At 44.7% G+C, this 21,571-nt stretch overlaps 8 protein-coding genes across 11 annotated transcripts; 4 read left to right on the top strand and 4 right to left on the bottom strand.

Moving 5' to 3' along the window:
• The first annotated feature begins 216 nt into the window (after nt 1-216).
• LOC133392754 (zinc finger protein 37 homolog) lies at nt 217-2,327 on the top strand. Its single transcript, XM_061653906.1, has 4 exons — nt 217-398; nt 471-1,508; nt 1,583-1,731; nt 1,804-2,327. The coding sequence occupies exons 1-4, from the start codon at nt 261-263 to the stop codon at nt 2,132-2,134; spliced, it is 1,656 nt and encodes a 551-aa protein (XP_061509890.1). The 5' UTR covers nt 217-260; the 3' UTR covers nt 2,135-2,327.
• Nucleotides 2,328-3,117: 790 nt separating this feature from the next.
• LOC5667959 (zinc finger protein 501) lies at nt 3,118-5,129 on the top strand. Of its 2 annotated transcripts, XM_061653907.1 has the most exons (4): nt 3,118-3,424; nt 3,488-4,285; nt 4,369-4,517; nt 4,610-5,129. In XM_061653907.1, exons 1-4 carry the CDS (start codon nt 3,287-3,289, stop codon nt 4,845-4,847), a joined length of 1,323 nt encoding a protein of 440 aa, XP_061509891.1. In that variant the 5' UTR covers nt 3,118-3,286; the 3' UTR covers nt 4,848-5,129. The 2 variants fall into 2 exon arrangements, with proteins under 2 accessions (XP_061509891.1, XP_061509892.1); XM_061653908.1 differs by having other exon boundaries at nt 3,118-4,285.
• A 223-nt stretch (nt 5,130-5,352) lies between these two features.
• Nucleotides 5,353-7,857, bottom strand: LOC3292578 (zinc finger protein 722). 2 transcript variants are annotated; one of them, XM_061653909.1, is made up of 4 exons: nt 7,634-7,857; nt 6,791-7,570; nt 5,741-5,892; nt 5,353-5,673 (listed from the first exon to the last, which is right to left on the bottom strand). In XM_061653909.1, the coding sequence occupies exons 1-4, from the start codon at nt 7,769-7,771 to the stop codon at nt 5,436-5,438; spliced, it is 1,308 nt and encodes a 435-aa protein (XP_061509893.1). In that variant the 5' UTR covers nt 7,772-7,857; the 3' UTR covers nt 5,353-5,435. The 2 variants fall into 2 exon arrangements, with proteins under 2 accessions (XP_061509893.1, XP_061509894.1); XM_061653910.1 differs by having other exon boundaries at nt 5,353-5,892; nt 7,634-7,821.
• Nucleotides 7,858-8,391: 534 nt separating this feature from the next.
• Nucleotides 8,392-10,199, top strand: LOC1267675 (myoneurin). The gene is made up of 4 exons (XM_061653913.1): nt 8,392-8,735; nt 8,813-9,556; nt 9,629-9,780; nt 9,890-10,199. The coding sequence occupies exons 1-4, from the start codon at nt 8,517-8,519 to the stop codon at nt 9,951-9,953; spliced, it is 1,179 nt and encodes a 392-aa protein (XP_061509897.1). The 5' UTR covers nt 8,392-8,516; the 3' UTR covers nt 9,954-10,199.
• A 1,031-nt stretch (nt 10,200-11,230) lies between these two features.
• Nucleotides 11,231-12,875, top strand: LOC4397865 (telomere zinc finger-associated protein). The gene is made up of 4 exons (XM_061653914.1): nt 11,231-11,428; nt 11,504-12,298; nt 12,371-12,522; nt 12,590-12,875. The coding sequence occupies exons 1-4, from the start codon at nt 11,288-11,290 to the stop codon at nt 12,645-12,647; spliced, it is 1,146 nt and encodes a 381-aa protein (XP_061509898.1). The 5' UTR covers nt 11,231-11,287; the 3' UTR covers nt 12,648-12,875.
• Nucleotides 12,876-13,782: 907 nt separating this feature from the next.
• Nucleotides 13,783-15,433, bottom strand: LOC133392758 (zinc finger and BTB domain-containing protein 41-like). Of its 2 annotated transcripts, XM_061653917.1 has the most exons (4): nt 15,166-15,427; nt 14,427-15,071; nt 14,195-14,343; nt 13,783-14,106 (listed from the first exon to the last, which is right to left on the bottom strand). In XM_061653917.1, the coding sequence occupies exons 1-4, from the start codon at nt 15,364-15,366 to the stop codon at nt 14,049-14,051; spliced, it is 1,053 nt and encodes a 350-aa protein (XP_061509901.1). In that variant the 5' UTR covers nt 15,367-15,427; the 3' UTR covers nt 13,783-14,048. The 2 variants fall into 2 exon arrangements, with proteins under 2 accessions (XP_061509901.1, XP_061509900.1); XM_061653916.1 differs by having other exon boundaries at nt 13,783-15,071; nt 15,166-15,433.
• A 932-nt stretch (nt 15,434-16,365) lies between these two features.
• Nucleotides 16,366-18,143, bottom strand: LOC133392759 (zinc finger protein 121-like). The gene is made up of 4 exons (XM_061653920.1): nt 17,922-18,143; nt 17,111-17,836; nt 16,894-17,042; nt 16,366-16,803 (listed from the first exon to the last, which is right to left on the bottom strand). Exons 1-4 carry the CDS (start codon nt 18,036-18,038, stop codon nt 16,755-16,757), a joined length of 1,041 nt encoding a protein of 346 aa, XP_061509904.1. The 5' UTR covers nt 18,039-18,143; the 3' UTR covers nt 16,366-16,754.
• Nucleotides 18,144-18,471: 328 nt separating this feature from the next.
• LOC1267450 (zinc finger protein 418) lies at nt 18,472-20,537 on the bottom strand. The gene is made up of 4 exons (XM_061658606.1): nt 20,297-20,537; nt 19,433-20,221; nt 19,212-19,360; nt 18,472-19,140 (listed from the first exon to the last, which is right to left on the bottom strand). The coding sequence occupies exons 1-4, from the start codon at nt 20,435-20,437 to the stop codon at nt 19,107-19,109; spliced, it is 1,113 nt and encodes a 370-aa protein (XP_061514590.1). The 5' UTR covers nt 20,438-20,537; the 3' UTR covers nt 18,472-19,106.
• Nucleotides 20,538-21,571: the final 1,034 nt, after the last annotated feature.

Below are 21,571 nucleotides of genomic sequence, written 5' to 3'. Positions count from 1 at the left end.
TAACAAATGTTCAGTGTATATTTCTACCTAGATTATTTATACCATTTTTGCGTGCATCGTTATCGTACTACTAGCGGCTCTTCTATATTCCTATTGTATTCTAAAAATCCTATTGTAAAGAAAGTTCAAATGTTTTGCAAAGCCAGTCGAACGTCAAAATAGGCCCTTTTTGCATCTGTGTGCGTACGACACCTTTTACTGTCATCCTCCGTCCGTGCCCTGTTCAGTTTGTTTACAATCATATTCTGTAGCTGCTCCCAATGGCAAGCGTTCAGCCAGATATGTTGCATTTGTGTCGATTTTGCTTGTGCCCCAATAAGGAACAAACGATCGTTATCGGTAAAACCTTAAGCTTTACCTTTACAATCGCTGATGTTCGACGGTCTACTGGAGTTTCGGTAGGATAGTCAACTTCTCACCCCATACAGTACTGTTGAAAGCATTGGAATCAACTGAATCCTTCCTTTCAGGTGAGCCGGCAGGATGCATTAAAACTTAGAATATGTTTTAAGTGTTTGGGCAGCGTGAAAAGTTCTACCGACTTTCGGCACGCATGCATACGCAATGATTCCACCTTCCGCGAACTGAGCGTTAGGGCATCTTCAAAAGAAGAACCGGTCACTAGTGCACAAAAAGAACCGGCCGCTAGTACAAAAGAAGAACCGGTCACTAGTGCACAAAAAGAACCGGTCATTAGTGCACAAAAAGAACCGGGCATTAGTGCAAAACAAGAACCGATCAAACTCTTATTCGTACCAAACACACCTGGCGCAGATCCGTTGGAGTTGAAAATTGAGATTCTCGTCGATATCGATAAAGACATTAAAACTGAACTGCTCGAGGATGATACAAACATAACTGGACAGGATTTGAACGCAGCAGTCCCGGTTAATATCATACCCAATGCAAACATACCCGATGTAGATCCATTGGAAGTGAAAGTTGAGACTCTCACCGATAAAGATATAAAAACAGAACCGAAAGAGGAGGCCACAACCATAGTCGGACAAGATTTGAACGCCACAGTCCCATCCGAAAAGGTCGCAGAAGAAGAAGAGTACAAAGCACCGTACTCGGCCAACAACGTCGAGTTGGGTGAACCGTTTTCCGATGATACTGACGATGAGCTCCGGAAGCGGAAAAGAAGACCTCGAAGTAGCAAACCAGAACGTTGGGAAAAGGTGTCTGTTCCCTCAGCAAAAGCCAACAAACAAACGCCATGCGACAATGGAGGTGGAGCATTGAAACCTTCCATGCCTAAGAAGCGTAAACATTACAAGCGACCCTTAACGCTGTGTGAGATTTGTGGCAAGGTAGTGGCCGATTATAAGGCACATATTCTAACCCACAAGGAGGCGGGGTATTCGTGTCCCTTCTGTCCGGCTAAAGTGGCCCATCCCGCAAACTTTGCGCGCCACGTTCAACAGGTGCACGAAAAGCGGATCGTAAGGTCTTGCGAATTGTGCGGCAAAGGATTTATTGCTACTAGTTCCCTTGTTTCCCATATGGTAGGCTGTTTTGCGTGTCTTTTAATTAAATCAAGATATATTACCGTATACATTATTGTATGGTCCTTACGCAGCGATCTCAGCACGGCATTGGAAAACTCCATGAATGCAGTATGTGCTCTAGCAAATTTAAACATCCAAGTGGATTGAATATGCACATTCGAAATGTCCATCGTTGCGATATGCATACGTGCGAGACTTGTGGCAAGATTTTTAAAGTTCGGTAAGATTATTACGCAGCTTACTGCAGCGGAAAAACAAATTTATGATATTTTTCTGATGCATACTGTTGTAGAGAGGCGCTGCGCAGACATTATCGAACTCATTCCTCGGAACAACCGTACGGGTGCAGACAATGCACGAAGCGTTTCCGATCTTCGTACGCCAGGACGATACATGAGCTTACACATGCTGGCGTCGTTTTTCGCTGCACGCACTGCGATAAGTCGTATCGGTACAAATCCCAACTCATGTTACATCTGCGAAAAAGCCACCCTGAAAGTCAGACAGCTACAGAGCGAGCAAGCTCCGAAGAAGTGGAGCAAAACCCGGAAATTGAGGTGCCGATCAAAGATGAGCTCCCAACCCGAAAGAATGTACCATCGAAGAAGAAAAAATCTAAGTAGGGAAAATCAATTAAAATAAGGACATCTACTGTTTTCTGGACTGTGGCGTGGCTATTTCAGTGAGCTCCGCTACTTTTATTATGCCTCATTATTTTACATACAGAATGGTTTTGAGACATGTACAAATCAACTTTTAGTTGTGTCTATCTAAATATAGAACAATAAAATAAAATAAAGCTGCTCTATAATAATAGATGATTAAACTAGTGATCTGCTCTCTGGAGCGCACCCACGATTCCAATCCTACTCCGGTTACAGGGTTTCCACGATTTATTGGTTGGTTCCCAATATTTTTTGAGCTCATCTCACGATTTATTCATCGTATCCCACAGATTTTTAATTCGTTCCCATAATTTATTAGTATCCCACAGATTTTTAATTCGTTCCCATAATTTATTGGTATCGTCTGATTGGATATTAATGCAATTGAACCAACAAATTCTGGGAAACGACAAACACATCGTAGGAAGATACCAAAAAACATATAGGAACCAACCAATAAATCGTGGGAGACCCTGCATTGTTAGCCCGATTCCAGTTGGAGTCACCCGGAGTTGGAGTCACCAGGAGTGGGAGTCGCCCGAAGTCGACGGGAAACAGAATAAAACTGGAGTCAGCACTGGATGCACTTCGTAAAAGAGCTTTGTTTATAGAATTAGCGCTTAGCGACCACAGCAACGACCGAACCCGGCTGAATGTGACTCTAGTCGAAGCCAACCGACTCCGACTCCGGACGACTTCGATTCCAGTCGACTCCAACTCTGGAGTCCTTGGTTGACTCCCACTTCAACTCCGACTCGAGACGACTCCTGATGACTCCGATTCCTGCTCTGGACGACCCCAACCGGCTCCCGATAATGCTGGTCGGGAATGGGGTCCGAAATTGTTTGAGTCGAATCAGAGTCGTCTTCGGATTTTTGTTATTTAAATTCTGGATCGATTTCTGGGAGCGAAAAGGCAGTAACTTGTAAAATGTTACGAAGTGATGCATACAGGGTTTTGCAGGGTATACCCGCGAGTTGGCAGAGCAATGTGCATTTAAAATTGTTTACAAATCATAAACTCCGTATAGCTTGGATATACTGACCTTGGTAGATGTTGACATTTGTTCCACCGACTTTGTTTACCAACAAATCCTGATGCTGGTTCCGAATGGCGATCGTTGCACAGGAATTATTATCTATTTGTCGGTTTTGTTTGTGCCAGGAGGAGAAACAGTTGATGCCCATTACAAAAATAATACACCCTTCACTAACAATTGAAGATGTACGACGATTCACTGGTATACAGGTAAGATAAAGCCATCTTCCTAACCCAAACAGTACACGACTACATTTGAATCTTGCTTTTCAGCTACATCGGAACGATGCGTTACGGCTAGCAATGTGTTTAGAATGTTTCGACAGTCTCAGAAGATCTGCCGACTTCCGGAATGCATGCATACGTAACGAACCCACCTTCCATCAGATGTGCATTGGGCCATCTACCAGTGAAAACCACGGGCTGGCTAAAAACACACAGGATGTAGATCCGTTGGAGGTTCAAATAGAAGTTCTTCGAGTTGAAACTGAGCTGTTCGATGAGGACACGTTTGTGAATGGCAATCAAAATACAAGCACCGTCCCATCCCATCAAGAAATTGCGACAAAAAACAATGACCAGTACTCGGCCAACTGCATCGCCATAAACGAACCGCCGGCCGAAAGGCTCACTGTAAGGCAAGCTCCCGACAGCGATAAGGAAACACCGAATGATGATGATTTTACTTGGCACGAGAGCGAAACAGACCCAGCACGAGATGGGAAGCAAAAACTCGTCCGCAAAAAACGTCCCAATAGAAAACGAGCAGGTGCCGAACAGATCACAAGAAGGGACCCTGCACGCGAAGCGAAGTCGTCTTCCACAGGTGGTCGTAGTGCACGTGTGCTTTGCAGCATATGCGGGACGTTCGTAAGCAACCTGAATTTTCATCAAAACTATCACCACGCTAAAACGTCCATCAAGCTTTCCTGCCCACACTGTCCGGCCAAGATCACGCATCAGAAAAACCTGACGCGACACATCAATACGGTACATCTGAAGATAGTGGAGAAGACGTGTGAAATATGCGGCAAAGAGTTCACCACTAATAATAGCTACGTGTCCCACATGGTAAGGAGATATATCGCCCGCTGGGTCATGTAGTCAGGCCATAGAATTGTCCGATGCATTTCGGAACTTACATTTCTTTGCAGGACTCACAGCACTACACAGGCGAGCCGCTCGAATGCAGCGTGTGTGGGAAGAAGTTTAGACACGCGACCAATCTGAGGCGCCATACATATGCAGTGCATAATGCAAAACGATATTGCTGTGGGATTTGCGATAAATCATTCAAATCAAGGTAAAGTTGCATCGGGTCAATTGTGATTCTATTTCTTGGTGTGCATGTGGATTTTGGTTTTGTTATCACGTTGCTTTGTATTGATTTTACAGCGGACTGCTTAACATCCACCAACGCGTTCATTCAGACGCTCAGCCGTACGCGTGTAGCCAGTGCCCGAAGCGTTTCAAAAGCCGGTTTGCAAGAAAAACGCACGAATTGACACACAGTGGCGTTCTGTTTAAATGTACGCTTTGCGAAAAATCCTACCGTTATAAATCGCTGCTGAGCATGCATATGAGAAAGATGCACCCGGAGGAAAACACGCATAATGAGGAAGAATCAATATGAGCAGCGGTTAATCGAAGCAATGCACTCAGCATATTATTGTAACATTAAGCTTGTTCTTCTTATTTGGTGCAACAGCCCAGGCGATCTAGGCATCCATTAATATGATTGGCAATCTGTAGCTTAAATAGATGTATGATAGATAGAATAAGCCCTTTACGGACATAGTTGTAAGTCGTGCTAGTTGACGACTGTACCACAAGACCCTCGTTTAAGTTACATTAAGCAAGAAGAAATATACAAAGCATCATAATATTTAAAAATATAAAACAATCTTTAAAGAAAGGTTAGAGTAGGCATCATGTTGCCAAATTATAGGAATTATAGAATACCGGAGAATTGAGAATTGTACAATGTACATGGTTACAACAGGTACAATCGGTAATTAATATAGAAGGTTTACTTACGGCATTACTGCTCGAGAACTGCTAGGCTGCCAAATCCTCCGGTGTTCATATCAACCGATTCAACATTCGGTTTGTTCGGATTACAAAAGATATTATCTTAGTTTTGCTTTAATGTAGTGCGTTGTACCAATATTCATAAATGATCGTACAGCATACACCACCCTAGAGATATTCCCTTAAGTACTTAGTCACTCGCTGACGCATTTTCCTCCACTTTAATCCGGTGAGTTCGTGTAACGTGTGTACAGAGCTGCGTTCTGTACCGATAGGACTTATTGCAGAACTTGCAGTCAAATTTGACGCCACTGTGTGTCAGCTCATGCGCTTTTTTAGCTTCACCGCTTTTGAACTGTTTGGGGCAGTGCTTGCAATGGTACGGTGTGTCCGTTGAGTGTACCGCTGCGTGTCTTTTTAATACACCCCTGCAAAACGAGTTCGTTTATCGCATAAGATCATGATTTATTGGTTGTATAATGGTTTGCAACTTACCGGTCGTTAAACATCATACCACAAATAGGACACACACATTCGCTGCCAGTGGAATGCTTTCTTTTCCTATGCTCTCTCAAGTTGCCAGGATACTTGAACACTTGCGAGCACAATTCGCATTTGTACGTTTTTCCGATGTTGTGTTTCGTGAGCTGAAGAAAAAAAATGCACGATGTTATGAAAAACAGAATTTAACCCCCTCTCCAAGGATTTTGGACTACTCTTTGGACCACTAGTTCCGCTCGGAGTCAGAGTTGTGTGGAATTGTTCGAAGACGTCCGGAATCGTTCGGAGCCGTCGGGAGTCGTTCGAAGTCAGAGTCATCCGGAGTCGTCCGGAGTCATCATGAGTCGTTTGGAGTTGTCCGGAATCGTTTGGAGTTGTCCGGAGTCATTTGGAGTTGTCCGGAGTCGTTTGGAGTTGTCCGGAGTCGTTTGGAGTTGTCTGGAGTCGTTTGAAGTTGTTTGAAGTCGTCCGGAGTCGTTTGAAGTTGTTTGAAGTCGTCCGGAGTTGTTCGGAGTCGTTAGGAGTTGTCCGGAGTCGTTTAGAGACGGAGTCGCACGGAGTCGTTCAGAGTTGTCCAGAGTCGGAGTCATCTGGAGCAGCCCGGGTTCTTCTGGAGTTTTCTGGTGTTGTCCGGAGTCGTCCGGACTTTTCCGGAGTCGTTCGGACTCGTTCTAAGTTGTTCGGAGTCGTCCGGAGTCATCCAGAGTCATTCGGATTCATCCGGAGTCGTTTGGAGTCGAATTCGCCCGCATTCGTTCGTAGTCGTTTGGAGTCAGAGTCGTTGGGAGTCGTCCGGAATCATTCGGAGTCTTTAGGAGTCTTAATCATCCTGAGACGTCCAGAGTCGTCCGGAATCGATCGGAGTGAGATTCATTCAGAGTTGTCCAGAGCCGATCGGAGTCAGTTGGACTCAACTCCGGACGACTCCAGACGATTCCAGGCAACTCCAAACTACTCCAGATAACGCTGGACCGAAATTATCGAAGCCGGATCGGAGTCGGTTCCGAATTTTTGCCAACTTTCCCCACTATCACTAATTCTTACCATGTGCCCCGTATAGACACTCATGTGTTTAAACCCTTCGCCGCACAATGCACAGGTTTTTATTATCTTTTTCATGTGCACGGACTCGACGTGACGCAGCAAGTTGCTGGGGTGTGTCATTTTAGTTGGGCAGTGAGGACACTGGTGATTTGCTTCTTGTTTATGACTTACAAGGTGAACCGAAATATCGGCTACCGTTTTGCCACATAAATGGCACAGCACTTTCCGACGGTCGTACTTTTTGCGAACCTTTCCTTCGACAGATGAAGCTGGCAAATCCTCCGGTTCACCGTTCGGTGGCTTTCGTTTCCGGGGTTTTCTAGTTCGCCTAGTACTAAGCGAATCCGTCCCAGCACGGTAATTCATTATCCTATGTGATTCAAACGCATCGTTCTCCTCGTTAGCGTCTGACATCGGTTCACCTAGTTCGATGTGGTTCGCTGAATACGCCTCCTCGACTGCCCCTTGTGTTGCGCCATCGGTACAGAAACCTTCATTGGCAATGCTGCGTACGAGTTGGTCCTTATCGACCGGTTCCAAACTATCTTCTTCGTGGTAAATAATCTCAAATTTTAACTCCAGAGGGTCCGCAGAGACTATGTGTTCACTGTGGTCCACGGGTTTCGTCGGATTCCCTTTCCTACAAGCAGCTGCTTCCGCGCTCAGCTGACGGAAGGTGGAATCATTGCGTATGCAGGCGTACCGGAAGTCGGCAGATTTTTTAAGACTACCCAAACACTCGAAACATATCGCGAGCCCGTTTGCGTCGTCGGGGAGTTTCTGAAAAGTGCGGTCGAAACGTAAGCGTATTGTATGGGCGTTAGGAAGAATGAACTGTTTTACCTGAATGCCAGTGAACCTTCGTACATCCTCGATTGTTAGGGAAGGGTGCAACGTTCTTGAAATGAGCATCAGTTGCTTCTCCTCCTGGCACAAACAAAATCGGCAAATATTCGAATTATCTCCCGGTACGCTTGCCATTGCGGGATTGTAGCATGATTTGATTGGTAAACAATACTGACAGGAGACGGCCCGTCGATGAGAACCAAAGCGAATGTACACACACACACACACTGTTGCAGCAAACCCAAGGTGCGTTAGGCAGCGGTCTAATGTTGTTGCGCGCAACATTGTTGCTCGGCAACATATCGCTGAGGTGGTCTATGAATGTTGCTGGCAACATTTTGCTTTGACATTGTTTAGCGTCAAAAAATTGCCTATTAACAGCTCAGAGTTTATTTTTTATCATTCACTTGTTGAATAAAGTGTTGAAAAAACAAAATATACATCAAAAAATTTATTATAAATGCTTAAAATCCAAATTTAGTGGATGTCAACAAAACGCACACTGCTGCTGTGTCATTTGATACACCCGATTACCATGACCAAGGTAAATAGAAAATGTTGCCAGACAAAAATCAAATTGGATTGAATTTGGCATGCAACAAAGTTGCGCTAGCTGTCAAAATCCATACATTTTGCCAGCAACAATGTTGCGCGCAACAAGATTAGACCAGTGCCTTAGTTTAAAAACGACGGTTAATTGGCCAATAATTAAACGGGCATGTTTTCTTAATCAGAAACGTGCGTTTACAATGATTTACTTACTCATATGCAAGATTTTCTCAACTCGATAAGCTTGGCTGGCTAAAAATACTTTTCTGTTGTTGCGTGATTAAGATCAGCAGAATCAATACGAACTTCAGAGCCACCCTGTACAACTTCGATGTTTGATGTTTGGATAACTTTTGACATTAGCTGCAGCGCTTTTGGGATATCAACAAACCGGTATTGCTCCAGGATGGCGCAGAACACCGATCTCAAAATAATGGTGAATATTTGCCGATTTTGTCTCAGTGAGGACGAAAACTACTTAATTCCGGTGCAAGATGTATTAGATTTTGAGCTTACCATCGAAGATTTAGTCCGTTTCACCGGCATACAGGTAACCGTTGCGCTTCGTGCACCAACCCTTAATGTCGGTATCGGTGAAGATTTAAATAAATTGCATTGCCTTTGTAGCTCAACGATGAACACAAAGCATCCTGTGTGGTGTGTCTAGAATGTACAAACAAGCTGAAAATATCGTCCACCTTCCGGAACGCCTGCCTGAGGAACGATGCGCTCTTCCATGCCCTGTGCCGTGTTGTGCTCGACTCCCGCGTTCAACAGACCTACGATGAAAAGGTCGAATATTTGGAAAGCGATTTTGAAGGGGAAGCAAACTCCGACACCTACGCCGAAGACGAACCAATCGCAACGGACATTTGTCCTAGTGAAGATGGCTCGAGTCCACTGCCAAGTGCCGTAAAAGAACTCCAGCACCGTACGCAGCCCAGTAGCGTGGTTTCGATTGCGAGCACCATCGAGGAAGCGAACAGTGAGGACGAGCTGTTTGGATATTCGGCCAACTACATCAAGCCAGGCGAAATACTGTATGCAGAGGATGTGGTGCACCGGTCGTACGTCGATTGGAACACCAGCCTCAACCCGAAGCACGCTCCCACCGCTCCCTATCCGAGAGAACGCGGAAAGCGAAGACTGTACATGTGTGAAAAGTGCGCCCTCATTGTGAAGCACCTGCCAACGCACATGCAAGTACACGAGGAGACGGCCACATTCGCCTGCCCGTACTGTCCGGCCAAAATGAAGCAGAAAAACAACATCTCCCAGCACATACTACAGGTGCACTACAAGGCCATCTGCAGGACGTGCAAAATATGCGGCAAAGGCTTCGTTCACCACAAAACGTACCGATATCATATGGTTGGGTCGTGCTAGCAGAGCAAATTGCGCCGGAATGTGCCAGTAACAATGTATGCTACTTTTTCGTTTCAGCTTACCCACGAGGGTGAAGGGAAACGGTTCGCCTGCCAGGATTGCTCGAAAACGTTCCCGAACGCCATCTACTTACGCGACCATTTTAATCGAATCCACAATGCGGCTAGAACGGGGAAGACGAATGGTGAATCGGGACCCAAAACGCCAAGGTAAGCGACCGAGTTTCTGCTCTCGATAGGGCTGAAACTGGATCGAAGCAGAGATTTTACAACAGCAACAAATATTCAAATGATACCAATTACGTGCACATTTTTGCAGGAAAAAAAGAAGATTAAATGCTGTCCTAGTAAACAAGTACGAAACATCATCTGATTCAGAGTGAATCTGCCCTTCAGACTAAGTGATGTTAGCATGATAATTTGAAACGGGTTTTGCTAACGAGCGATGCTAGATTAAAGATTATTTATGGCTCTTAAGTTCATTTCAATTGAATTAAATTATATGACGGTTATATGCTCATAATAGCTCAGTGAATTACAACCAAATTAAAACAAATCTTCTCACTTGCTTTAATGTTACTTTTAATGATACTAAAAACTGTTAAAAAATAAAATTGAAAAACCAGCAATCGATAGTTTCATTAATAACTTGCCATTATCTTTGCTTTGCCGATATAGTGAGTGATTTTACCTTTTTATGTGATCCTAGCCTCTCTTGTGATGAAGAAAGAGTGTTGAAGAGTGCATATACTTATGCTGCAAAAAAATATGTGTATCAAAAGGACCACAAGGAGCAGCTATGATTGTGTTCCCTGTTTATAGCCAAGGTATGTAAGTGAGACGGTAAGCGATGCAAGCACTAGTGTTGACTAGTGATAGGGACACGGATTTGGACCTACCCGAATTCGGTTCCGTATTTGGAACCAATTCCGGAAGCCGACTTTGAAGCCGATTCCGGAGTCTACTATGAATCCGGAATTGAATTCGGAACCACAATTTGCTCCGGAAACAGAATCAGAATTGACTCCAGAAATTGGCATTTGTTCCGGAATGAGAATCAAAATTGAAATAAGAAGTTTCAGAAGCGAACTCAGTCCGGGAATCACCATGAGAATGGATCGCTTTCAAGTAAATTTGAAATTCTTTGCTGCTATCGATGTGTTCATTGGACCCATTATACAGGGGCGGTCCCATTGTATAGTCGTCAACTCGTAAGAGTTAACAAAATGCCCGTCATAGGTTCAACCCTCATATGGACCGTCCCACCGTATCAAGGACTGACTATCCGGCTGCGTGGTACTGAATAAAATCTCGAAATCCTGTATATACGCCGGGCATGTCGGCGTAGGATGTTTACGCCAAATAGAAGACCATTGAACATTAGAAAACATTATTAGAGATCAATTGGAGATCACTAGAGATGCCAAAACTAATTGCGATTTCGACGCCGATTCTGATTTCGGCCCAAATTTCGACTCCGGACCCAATTCATACTCCAGAGGCGATTCTAATTCGAGAACCGATTCTTATTTCGAAGTCAATTCCGGAAATTATTCCGTTTTTGTTCCGGACCTATTATCCGGAATCGATTCCAGAAAACTTTGGAACTAGCCGGAATCGATTCCAACGAAAACTTCATTTTTCCCATCACTAAGTTTGACATTCCATTCAAGGCGCACTGTGTTGTTTACCAACATTCCACCATTCTGCAGCAGCGATGGAGCGTGCCGTTTCGGAGGAATTAATAACAGTGTGCCGGTTTTGTTTGTGCGAGGACGATGATTGCTTGATTCCTATCGAGGATTTACTCGACTTTGAAATTACAACCGAAGATTTAGAACGATTCTCCGGGATAGAGGTAAGCGACATGGTTTGCTCTACCTCATACCGCAGCTGTTTGTAAACAAATGATCAATTTTGCTTGAATTTGCAGATAAACGACGACAACAAGGCAACGTTCTCAGTATGTATGGACTGTACCAGCAAGCTGAAAGTAGCATCCACCTTCCGCAACACGTGCCTCAAAAATGACCCGCTTTTTCGCGATCTGTACCAAGTGCTGGTTGCTAGCGGCAAGGAAAGGCTACAGAAAGTCGTCGCTCGTATCGAGCTATCGGATACAGATGATGGAATGGACGATGAAGACGCTCAAAAAAAACCGGTGGTGATATATCTAAACGACCCCCTGTGGAAACCATCGAAACAAAGCGTTCCGGAAGTACCTCCCGAGCCGAAGCTGCCGAAACGATCAGTCGAAATCCCGGCAATGATTACGGATGACGACGATGGTACCCAGCACAGTGAAGCGTTTTCGTGCGCAAGCACCACCGATGAGGTTGTGTGCGATGGCGAGCTCTTCGCGTACTCGGCCAACTACATCGAGCCGGGCGAGGTACTGTTCGACCCAAACGAGATGTGGCAGATGTTTATCGATTGGGGCGGTAGCTTAAACCCACCACCTCCTCCCGACGTTCCCTATGTCTATGTAAAGGGAAAGCGCAAATTCCACCTGTGCGACATATGCGGGCTTTTTGTAAATTGCCTTCGGCGACATTATGATAATCACAGCGAGGAGCCAGCGTACAGTTGCCCACACTGTCCGGTAAAGATGAAGCAGAAGAGCAACATCTCCCAGCACATACTGCAAGTTCATCTTCGAAAGCCGAATAAAACGTGCAAAATATGCGACAAAAGCTTCATTCATCACAAGACGTACCGATACCATATGGTTAGTATTGGACAGAATGGTGCAGAATGTGTGAAGGCAATTGAAAATGCAATCCTCTATCCTTCCTTTCAGCTCACACACGAGGGAGAAGGAAAAACGTTCGAATGCCCGGACTGTGAGAAAACGTTCCCGAACGCCATCTACTTACGGGATCACGTAAATCGGCTTCATAATGCAGCGAAGGCAGCGAAGAAACCCCAGGAACCAGGAGAAAAGGTGCAAAGGTAAGCGAACGTTTCCGTCCGTTTTCAGGGAAGTTAGTGATCTTATCATGTGTCTTGTATCTTTTAGAAAACGGAACCGATCCCAAATGCAGTCAGCCAAAATAATAGTTCGCCAGACACCTTAATCACGTGTCGTTCGTCCCAGTACGGTGCACAAGCACAAATTCAACCCGTACCCGAATTTACTACGAATTTTATTATCTTTTTTTCGATTCGGTTGTTTCTATCCAAACGTTGGATGGTAAATTACCACACCGATACGTTTCATTTTTTACATTACGTGAAAACATTCATGTGAATATTATAGTATTACTGTCGACGCGATCAACAATGATGATGAGTACCATTTGTAAGGAGTTGTTGTTGTTTTCCATAAAGCGCCATCCGAAATGTAGCGCAAGTTCAACTTAAATTAATCTTTAAATCGACTGTGTATAAGACATCAATGTTTAACCCAGTCACTGGCAACCAAAAAAAAAAAAACAAATATTCCATGCGACCGGGCTACTCGGGTAGTCAGCGACATGTGAGGCTTGCATCTTTTGAATGCGCTATTCAATATCGATGCAATATTCTGATGAAAATTAAATAAACTAATGCAGTTTCTATAACTGTGCATAGATTGGTTGAACTCGCTACCGTTCTTGTGTTACAGCTTTTCAAAGTTTACAGGATTTTTTTGAAAAGAAAAAAATATAAAAAATATTTGGAAATATTAATACATTTGTTTCAATACTTTTCAAAATTTTCACAGATAAATGGCCCTAATAGTTTTGAGAACTGTATATTACACGTCTAGCATAAATTGTTCAGAATTTTTCAACGACGGATTTACATATAGGAGTTTCCATTTGAATAAAAACCGCCGTCTCATAGTGCAGTCGTCAACTCAAACGACTCAAATAACATGCCCTTTATGGGATCATGGGTTCAAGCCTACAATGGACCCCCCGTCGTAGTATAAGGACATTTGACTTTATCCGACATACGTGGTAAAGAATTAAATCTCGAAAACGGTCTATATAGGGCCGGCCATGTCCTTGTTAGGACGTTCCGCCAAATAGAAGAAGAAGAAGAAGACATATGCAGTCATAGGAAATACACTGGGAAGACAAGTGCTATACAGGCACAGGCCCCGGATCCTCGAGATACCACGGTAAATGGGTACCGAAAACGGCCGCAAAATAACCGCCACGCGTGTTCCTCTCGAATTTCCCCGCGTAAGTCAAATCTCGTAATTTTCTACCAAAATATCAGTTATTTTCGGATCTCGGGAACTACCTGTATTTCAATATGGATGCGCATAACAATGAGTGAATGTTTCTCTCGGATCGATTGATTTGGGTAGACAGAACTTCATTATCATCATCAAAACAACTCCTTATTCGGATATAGCAGCAATACCGATTGTAGGAGGTGTACGGTACTATAGTTAGAAAGCGTTTTAGTATACTGGAAGTTAAAAATACATTAACATTGATGGCTCATTCGTCTGCCGATGGTGGCTTGTAAGCAGATTTAGGCCCTCAGTCCGAGTCGGGGTAGATGCGGTTATCTTCTGAATTGCGTGATCGGATTCTTTTTCTAAAAAAAAGCACAGCAAATTACCATTAACTATTCGTCAAAATCGGTTCCATTCTAGCGTGCGCTAAAAAAAAGGCCATTCCCTTACTTTTTCACGGTTTCTTCCGAGTCCTTGGGTTTAACTTTTTTCGCCGCATTATGCACCCTCTTAATGTGGTCCCGCAGGTAGATTGAGTTGGTGAATGTTTTCGAGCAGTCTTTGCATTCGAACGTATTTCCCTCGTCTTGGTGTGTAATCTGGGAAGGAAGAAAGCACAACAGCGCTTTGAGCGACAGTGGGGCAAGAGAGTGGGAGCTAGAGCACGTTTCCCAATACCAACCATATGGTATCTGTACGTTTTATGGTGGACGAAGCCTTTGCCGCAGATTTCGCACGTTTTCGAGACGAGCTTAAAGTGCACCGTGTGGATGTGTTCGTTGATACTTTTCTGGGCCTTCATTTTCACCGGACAGTACGGACAGCCAACCGTTGCCACCGTGCTGTGGTCCAGGTAGTGGGTAGGAATGTGGCCAACCTTCAGCCCGCACAGATCGCACAGATGCAGTTTGCGCTTGCCCTTTTCGCGCGGATGGCACTGAACGGCTGGGGGCGTCGGATTTAAGCTCATGTCCCAATCGGACGGTCTGTACATCGGCTCCTCAATGTGTAACACTTCGCCGGGTTTGATGTAGTTGGCCGAGTAGTTAAACTCATCGTCACTGCTAAGCTCGATCGTGTCGCAGTGCTGGTTGGCGGCCTCTACTTCCAGTGCGGCTTCCTCAGCCTCCCGCAAGGCCTGTTCTGCGGCGGCCGCCGCTTCCTTCGCTTCGATGCGTGCCGCCTTTACTTTGGCGATCAGATCCGCGCACAGCTCGCGAAAGGTGGTATCGTTGGTCAGGCAGCAGTGCCGGAAGTAGGAACAGATCTGTATCTTGTTCGTACATTTCACGCACAAGGCGATTTCTCCATAGTCCTCCTCCTCTATCTGCAAGGTGGTGGTGGTGGTGGTAGGGATTTTAAACGAGGAGGGGGTTAGAAAACGCAAGGCCATTGGGCTGGCAATGCGCACCGCTTCTTACCTGGATGCCTGTAAACAGCAAAATGTCCTCGATCGTAAGCGTTAGTAGTAGTACGTTCTCTAGGGGAATTAAATCTTCCTCATCGCGAGACAGACAAAATCGGCAAATATGCAACAAACTTTGTGGGGCTTCTTGTTCGGCTTCATTTTGTTCTGTGTTGCAAGAAACGGAATCTTGCAAGGGAGCATCGTCGCTCGCCATCCTGCTGTTGCTGCTGATGTGCGGAATATTGTTGGTAAACAACGCTGTGATGATGATCGAAGGAGCTGTCAAAATTAGCGCCGTTTCGGCCCTTCACACTAGTGATGGGTAAAGTTGGCAAAAAAATCCAGAGTCGAGTCCGATCCGACTCCGACCTTTTCGGAACTGACTTCGGAAGGCAGGTTCGACCGACATCATCGTCTAGAATCGGTTTCGTCCGGTGATGGTGTAGTCTTTCGAAGTTTCAGTCACCCGGAGTCGGTGTAGTCTGGAATCGGAGTGAGATATAATCTAGTTATCTTTTAAGGGCTAGTTATAACAAATTGTGCATTACAGGATTTTCCAAGAGCTCTCATAGCTGTGGGACACTTAATTGACTTTTTATTAAGTGAAATGCACTTAATGCAGTGGGAATTGGACTATATAGCACCCTTGTTGGATAAATCCAATAGGAATTTCCAAGGAGCCTGTTCAAAAAGAGTGCCATAGAGTCCAATTTCCTTCATATGAAGTTCACTTCCCATAACAAAGAGTCAAGAAAGTGTCCCACAACTATGAGAACCTCTGGAAACCCCTGTAACCTTTCCGGTAGTGTTCACGGTACGTGGAAACCCTGGAAGTGCTGCGAAAGTGGCGCAATCGAAATATGCAATATGTTTTCAGATAGGAAGTCCTAGAAGAAACCCAAAAATTAATCTAAATAAAATCGTGACGTTCTCCTGTTCATTTCTGCATTTGAGTCAGAAGTTTAATAAACAAAATTTGATTGTTATAAACTAACTTGTTTGATCATGTGGAAAAATGTCCGTACACGTTGTTCAAAACGTTTGGTGTCAAAACTGCGTGTGAAAATGTAGTGTCTGTTTTTTTAAAGGACTCACGTACACCACTGTATGTCACAGCATACATGCCCCAAGTTCCACAAATCCACTAAACGAACACTAGATGGGTTCTATACGGTTCAAGTTCTAAACCTAAAAGGAATCTAAAAAGACTTCGTTTAACAGCAATAAAACCTGATGGCGCCATCTGTTTGCTTGTTTGTTTATTTGGTAAATTTGTCCGCCATTTGTGGTTAAACAAACATTAAGACTAACTTACATACTACTGCCTTACATGATTGATCGGTTTTATCTGATATTTAATTTTCCAGTCATTTAAGCTTAATCTGTGGCGCTTGGAGCAGTTGAATTCTAATGTATGTTCACACGCTGCAACTCTCGTGCATCCAGGAACTCTTGCATCGGGCAGTTCCGAAAAATGGTCTGTATATAGGCTAAAGCAACCTTTGGTTACAATTTCAAAGAAATCACTCCTATCGATTGCTGCCACAACAAGGCCAATAAACTGAAAGTCTCCATAGAAATAAAAATAAAACCCGTTTGTACTTATTCGGTGTCGCTTGTCTCATCTGCAATGCGGGATCTGTTGCGTGTCCTAAAAAAAAACAGTTTCGACAATAATTAATTTATTTGATTCCTTCAAACTGTACAATGGTGTTAGTTGTACGGAAACACATTCGCTTACCTTCGCACTTTGCGTTCTGTACCGGTGTTTCTGGGTTTCTTAGCCGCATTATGAAGTCGATTAAAATGATCCCTCAGATAGACGGCATTGGGGAACGTTTTCTCGCAGTCCGGGCATTCGAACTTTTCCCCTTTGCTCTCGTGAGTAAGCTGCAACGAATACGGAAGACGGATGTAAGTGCAATCCAATACAGGCCATCCCCCCAAAATATGCATACCATATGGTACCGGTACGTTTTGTGATGAATGAAGCCTTTGCCGCATATTTTGCACTTCTTTTTCACCAGTTTCAGGTGCACCTGTTCGATGTGCTGTGCCATGGTCGCCTTATGTTTCGTCTTTACCGGGCACAGCGAACACTCGAACGAGGGCTCGCGGTGTTTCTCATAGTGGGACGGCATGTGGAACACTATTACGCCACAGATTTCGCACAGATGCTTCTTTCGCTTGCCGCGCTCGCGCACGTACTGAACTCGGGGCGGTATGGGATTTAGGCTGTTATTCCAGTCGACGAACGACCTGTGAATCACATCCTCAACGTGCACCGTTTCACCCTGCTCGATGTAGTTGGCCGAGTACGCGAACGCTTCATCGTTCGCGATCGCTTCGATGATGGCGCTCGTGACCGGTAGCACCGGTTCGCTCTGCTTGTGGTCCGGTTCAGGCAACAGCTCCGTGATGTTGCTACGACTGCACACTGGCTCGCTGGGTGTCGACTGTAAGCAGTGGTCACCAAATCCATCGAAATCGAACGTAACCTCCGAGCTGTCTGATAGTTCGACCACAGTTTCGGTTGGCTCGCTAGCACTCGCCTCCACCATGGCACGTAGCTCACGAAACTGTGTGTCGTTGCTCATGCACGTTTTCCGGAAGGTGGAACAAATTTGCAGCTTGTTGGTACATTCCAGACACATGGCGTAGGCCGTTTTGTTGTCATCGTCGATCTGTTTTGCAAAGGAAAGTCAGGTGAAGGTACGCTCTACTCGTGCGCGTTAGCGTGGGACACTCGACTAGCACGCTATTACTCACCCTTATGCCACTAAACAGTGCCACTTCCTCGATATCGATCGCCAGCTCGGAGGCATCCGCGACCGGTATAAGATATTCTTCGTCCTCGAGCAGACAAAAACGACAAATTTTCATCATTTTGGAGGACACCGGTACATCACCAGGCCGATAAATTTGTTAGTAAACAAACAGGTTCAAATCAGCTGTTTTCAACTGCCGCCCCGAAAGGCTTTGACGTTAATTATAGGAAACAGATTACAGTCTGTTCCCGAGTTACGCGGTTCTCGACTTTAGCGGACTCGGAGATAGGGTAACTGTACCAGTTTTCGGCACGATTTTTGCGACCAAGAATTTCGCGACCAAGAAATTTGCGACCAAGAAATTTGCGACCAAGAAATTTGCGACCAAGCATTTTGCGACCAAGAATTTTGCGACCAAGAATTTTGCGACCAAGACTCTGTGACGTTGTCGCTCTGAGTCTGTTTGAACGGTCACATTGGATGAGCGTTTTTTTTTCTTCGTAAAAATAGATGTTTACTGACCCATAAATCCGTAATAATAAGAATTTATATGGTTCTGATGCTCCCGAGTAGATGGTGGGTGGATATTTTTTTTTTATTTTGTTTTTTTTTATACTTTATTCGTTTGTATTCAAAGCTATCTGAACTTTTTATTCATTTACACACTATTATAATACATATACTTTCTTACTAACTTGCTTACGTATAACTATACTTGAAAGAGACATTTAAGCACTTTCCAACAGTAAAAATACAAACACAAATAGCTTAAATGCCAGGTGCTTGTAGGATTTTCTGTTTTGATTTTGTTTTGTCATGGCTCCAGTAATTATTTTGTGTGAGGGGAACTGGACTCGAGTGTAGTTCGATCCTGAAAGTTATCTTAAATATTTCATGTTCCAGGAACAAGTACTTTAGCAAGAAATGATCTTTTCCCATTCTGGAAACTGCTTCTTATCCTATGCTTGAATTGATATTGAGCCAACATATGTTGCCCCTAGAATTGTTCCTTTTCGTGAAAAGGTAGAAAAATAACGTTCGAACTAAAGGAGATAGTCGAACGTAACCACCGTGAAGGATGAGATTTCCAAAGCATCGAGAGCCCGCTAACCTGGAGTAAATTGAGGAGCCAGCTCCTCTTCAGGTGAACAACACTTTGAACAGATCAAAATATGTTTGTCTGAAGCTATGCTGCCATTATTTGGGGCTGGTTTCTTTTCCTAAAAAGGTATGTAAAATTATTAATAGCTTATTGATAAGTTAAATGTTTTAAATTACTATAGAAGCGTACCTTCTCACTTTTTTGGCTGGTTGCGTTTTCTTCGCCGCCTTCGCTGCGTTATGAAGCCGATTGAAGTGATCTCTTAGGTAAATTGCGTTCGGGAACGTTTTCTCACAGTCCGGGCATTCGAACGTTTTTCCTTCTCCCTCGTGAGTAAGCTGAAAGGAAGCATGTTTGATAGCATTTTCAATTGTCTTCACACATTCTGCACCATGCTGTCCAATACTAACCATATGATATCGGTACGTTTTGTGATGAATGAAGCCCTTGCCGCATATTGCACACTTTCTGGTGTTTTGCTTCAAGTGCATCGTAAGTATGTGCTGGGCAATGTTGCTCTTTTGCTTCATTTTTACCGGACAGTGGGGACAGCTGTGTATTTGCTCCTCGCTGTGATTGTCATAATGGCGCAGAATGCAACTCATAGAAAAGCCACATATGTCGCACAGGTAGCGCTTTTTCTTTTTCTTGCCCAGTTCACGGACCTCGGGATATGGTGGGTTTAAGCTACCGCCCCAATTGAAAAACATCTGCCACATCTCGTTCGGGTCGAACAGTTCCTCGCCCGGCTCGATGTAGTTGGCCGAGTACGCGAAGAGCTCGCCATCGCACACAACCTCATCGGTGGTGCTTGCGCACGAAAACGCTTCACTGTGCTGGGTACCATCGTCGTCTTCAGTAACCACTGGCGGGATTTCGACTGATCGTTTGGGCCGCTCCGGCTTGGGAGCTACTTCCGGTACGCTTTGTTTCGATGGTTTCCACAGGGGGTCGTTTAGATATATCACCACCGGTTTGGTTTGAGCGTCTTCATCGTCCATTCCATCGTCTGTATCGGATAGCTCGATACGAGCGACGACTTTCTGTAGCCTTTCCTTGCCGCTAGCAACCAGCACTTGGTACAGATCGCGAAAAAGCGGGTCATTTTTGAGGCACGTGTTGCGGAAGGTGGATGCTACTTTCAGCTTGCTGGTACAGTCCATACATACTGAGAACGTTGCCTTGTTGTCGTCGTTTATCTGCAAATTCAAGCAAAATTAATCATTTGTTTACAAACAGCTGCGGTATGAGGTAGAGCAAACCATGTCGCTTACCTCTATCCCGGAGAATCGTTCTAAATCTTCGGTTGTAATTTCAAAGTCGAGTAAATCCTCGATAGGAATCAAACAATCATCGTCCTCGCACAAACAAAACCGGCACACTGTTATTAATTCCTCCGGAACGGCACGCTCCATAGCGATGGTTATCAGTGCAAATTATGCTGGGACAAGCATATTCCAAACAAACATTTCCAAAAATACACACATTTCTTTCAAATACAGATGATTGTTGTGAACGGTTTGACAGCACGCAGCTGGGTAGTGATGGGTCATGTAGCACTTTTTATTGTGTTGTACGGTGCTACCGCGCACAATTTTGTGGTAGGTTAGGTGCACCAATTACGGACGAGTTTGTACAGCGTTTGGACTAAAACAAGAATTGTCACAAAACTACTGAACAAAAATTTCATAAACAAAAAAAGAGCTAGAATTGATTTTTAATATCAAAGTGAATGTATTAAAGGAATTTTTAAAGGAAGTTCATTAGTTGTGAAACATGTATGTGTAAGATGTGTATGCGTGTGTCTGTTTACTTGCAAATGGACCCTCTCATTTTGCTGGTCAGTGCATAGTGCATATTTATATATTAATAATATTGCCGAAGTTGTGCAGTGATGTATGTGGATGAATCAAAGCAATTGAGAGGTTAAAATCCTGTTCAGCATATTGACCTTATTCCGTACTTGATCCATCTTTTCCTAGTCAACATGTTTGGAAAAGATGGGCCAAGCGCGGGCAAGGTCAATCCCAGCGGCGGATCTAACGGTAGGCGGACTAGGCGGTCGCTTGGGGCCCCGCCGATTAAGGGGCCCCGTAGATCGCCATTCTACAGTATGCCGTATGGACAGAGTACTAGCGACAAAGGCCCCCGGAAGGATGGCCGATGGGGCCCCGAGGTTGGCGAAACATTTGTACCCCCCCCCCCCCCCCCCCCGTCAGCAAAAATTAAAGAGTTTGCGACAGATGATTTGCGAAGGATGTGATTTGCGAAGGGGCCCCCGCTGAATCTATTGCACCCCCCCCCCCGTCAGCAAAAATTGAAGAGTTTGCGACTGATGATCGAAGGGGGCCCCGACGGCATTTCAAGTTTACTGTTCAATCTCCCAACAGCAACCGCTACCCCCCCCCCCCCCCCAACCCCCCCCCCCCCCTTCCAACAACATTTACCATTTACAGAGGGCCTCAACTCGTCGTTCCACCTAGGGCCCCCGATACCCTTGATCCGCCACTGGTCAATCCATCTTCTTATCAGAACTGACAGCTCCAATT

This window comes from Anopheles gambiae, chromosome 3 (assembly GCF_943734735.2).
Source record: "Anopheles gambiae chromosome 3, idAnoGambNW_F1_1, whole genome shotgun sequence".
NCBI lineage: Eukaryota > Metazoa > Arthropoda > Insecta > Diptera > Culicidae > Anopheles > Anopheles gambiae.
This window is presented reverse-complemented; position numbering and strand designations above follow the sequence as displayed.

Coding starts and splice junctions, on each gene's coding strand:
- LOC133392754 (XM_061653906.1), top strand. CDS start 261: ATGGCAAGCGTTCAGCCAGATATGTTGCATTTGTGTCGATTTTGCTTG. Junction 399..470: donor GACGGTCTACTGGAGTTTCG/GTAGGATAGTCA, acceptor CCTTCCTTTCAG/GTGAGCCGGCAGGATGCATT. Junction 1,509..1,582: donor GTTCCCTTGTTTCCCATATG/GTAGGCTGTTTT, acceptor GTCCTTACGCAG/CGATCTCAGCACGGCATTGG.
- LOC5667959 (XM_061653907.1), top strand. CDS start 3,287: ATGGCGATCGTTGCACAGGAATTATTATCTATTTGTCGGTTTTGTTTG. Junction 3,425..3,487: donor GACGATTCACTGGTATACAG/GTAAGATAAAGC, acceptor CTTGCTTTTCAG/CTACATCGGAACGATGCGTT. Junction 4,286..4,368: donor ATAGCTACGTGTCCCACATG/GTAAGGAGATAT, acceptor ATTTCTTTGCAG/GACTCACAGCACTACACAGG.
- LOC3292578 (XM_061653909.1), bottom strand. CDS start 7,771: ATGGCAAGCGTACCGGGAGATAATTCGAATATTTGCCGATTTTGTTTG. Junction 7,571..7,633: donor GAAGGTTCACTGGCATTCAG/GTAAAACAGTTC, acceptor CGCACTTTTCAG/AAACTCCCCGACGACGCAAA. Junction 5,674..5,740: donor GGTATGATGTTTAACGACCG/GTAAGTTGCAAA, acceptor CTCGTTTTGCAG/GGGTGTATTAAAAAGACACG.
- LOC1267675 (XM_061653913.1), top strand. CDS start 8,517: ATGTTTGATGTTTGGATAACTTTTGACATTAGCTGCAGCGCTTTTGGG. Junction 9,557..9,628: donor AAACGTACCGATATCATATG/GTTGGGTCGTGC, acceptor TTTTCGTTTCAG/CTTACCCACGAGGGTGAAGG. Junction 9,781..9,889: donor TCGGGACCCAAAACGCCAAG/GTAAGCGACCGA, acceptor ACATTTTTGCAG/GAAAAAAAGAAGATTAAATG.
- LOC4397865 (XM_061653914.1), top strand. CDS start 11,288: ATGGAGCGTGCCGTTTCGGAGGAATTAATAACAGTGTGCCGGTTTTGT. Junction 12,299..12,370: donor AGACGTACCGATACCATATG/GTTAGTATTGGA, acceptor CCTTCCTTTCAG/CTCACACACGAGGGAGAAGG. Junction 12,523..12,589: donor CCAGGAGAAAAGGTGCAAAG/GTAAGCGAACGT, acceptor TGTATCTTTTAG/AAAACGGAACCGATCCCAAA.
- LOC133392758 (XM_061653916.1), bottom strand. CDS start 15,366: ATGGCGAGCGACGATGCTCCCTTGCAAGATTCCGTTTCTTGCAACACA. Junction 15,072..15,165: donor TGCTGTTTACAGGCATCCAG/GTAAGAAGCGGT, acceptor ACCACCTTGCAG/ATAGAGGAGGAGGACTATGG.
- LOC133392759 (XM_061653920.1), bottom strand. CDS start 18,038: ATGATGAAAATTTGTCGTTTTTGTCTGCTCGAGGACGAAGAATATCTT. Junction 17,837..17,921: donor CACTGTTTAGTGGCATAAGG/GTGAGTAATAGC, acceptor TTTGCAAAACAG/ATCGACGATGACAACAAAAC. Junction 16,804..16,893: donor ACAGAACGCAAAGTGCGAAG/GTAAGCGAATGT, acceptor GTTTTTTTTTAG/GACACGCAACAGATCCCGCA.
- LOC1267450 (XM_061658606.1), bottom strand. CDS start 20,437: ATGGAGCGTGCCGTTCCGGAGGAATTAATAACAGTGTGCCGGTTTTGT. Junction 19,361..19,432: donor AAACGTACCGATATCATATG/GTTAGTATTGGA, acceptor GCTTCCTTTCAG/CTTACTCACGAGGGAGAAGG. Junction 19,141..19,211: donor CCAGCCAAAAAAGTGAGAAG/GTACGCTTCTAT, acceptor ATACCTTTTTAG/GAAAAGAAACCAGCCCCAAA.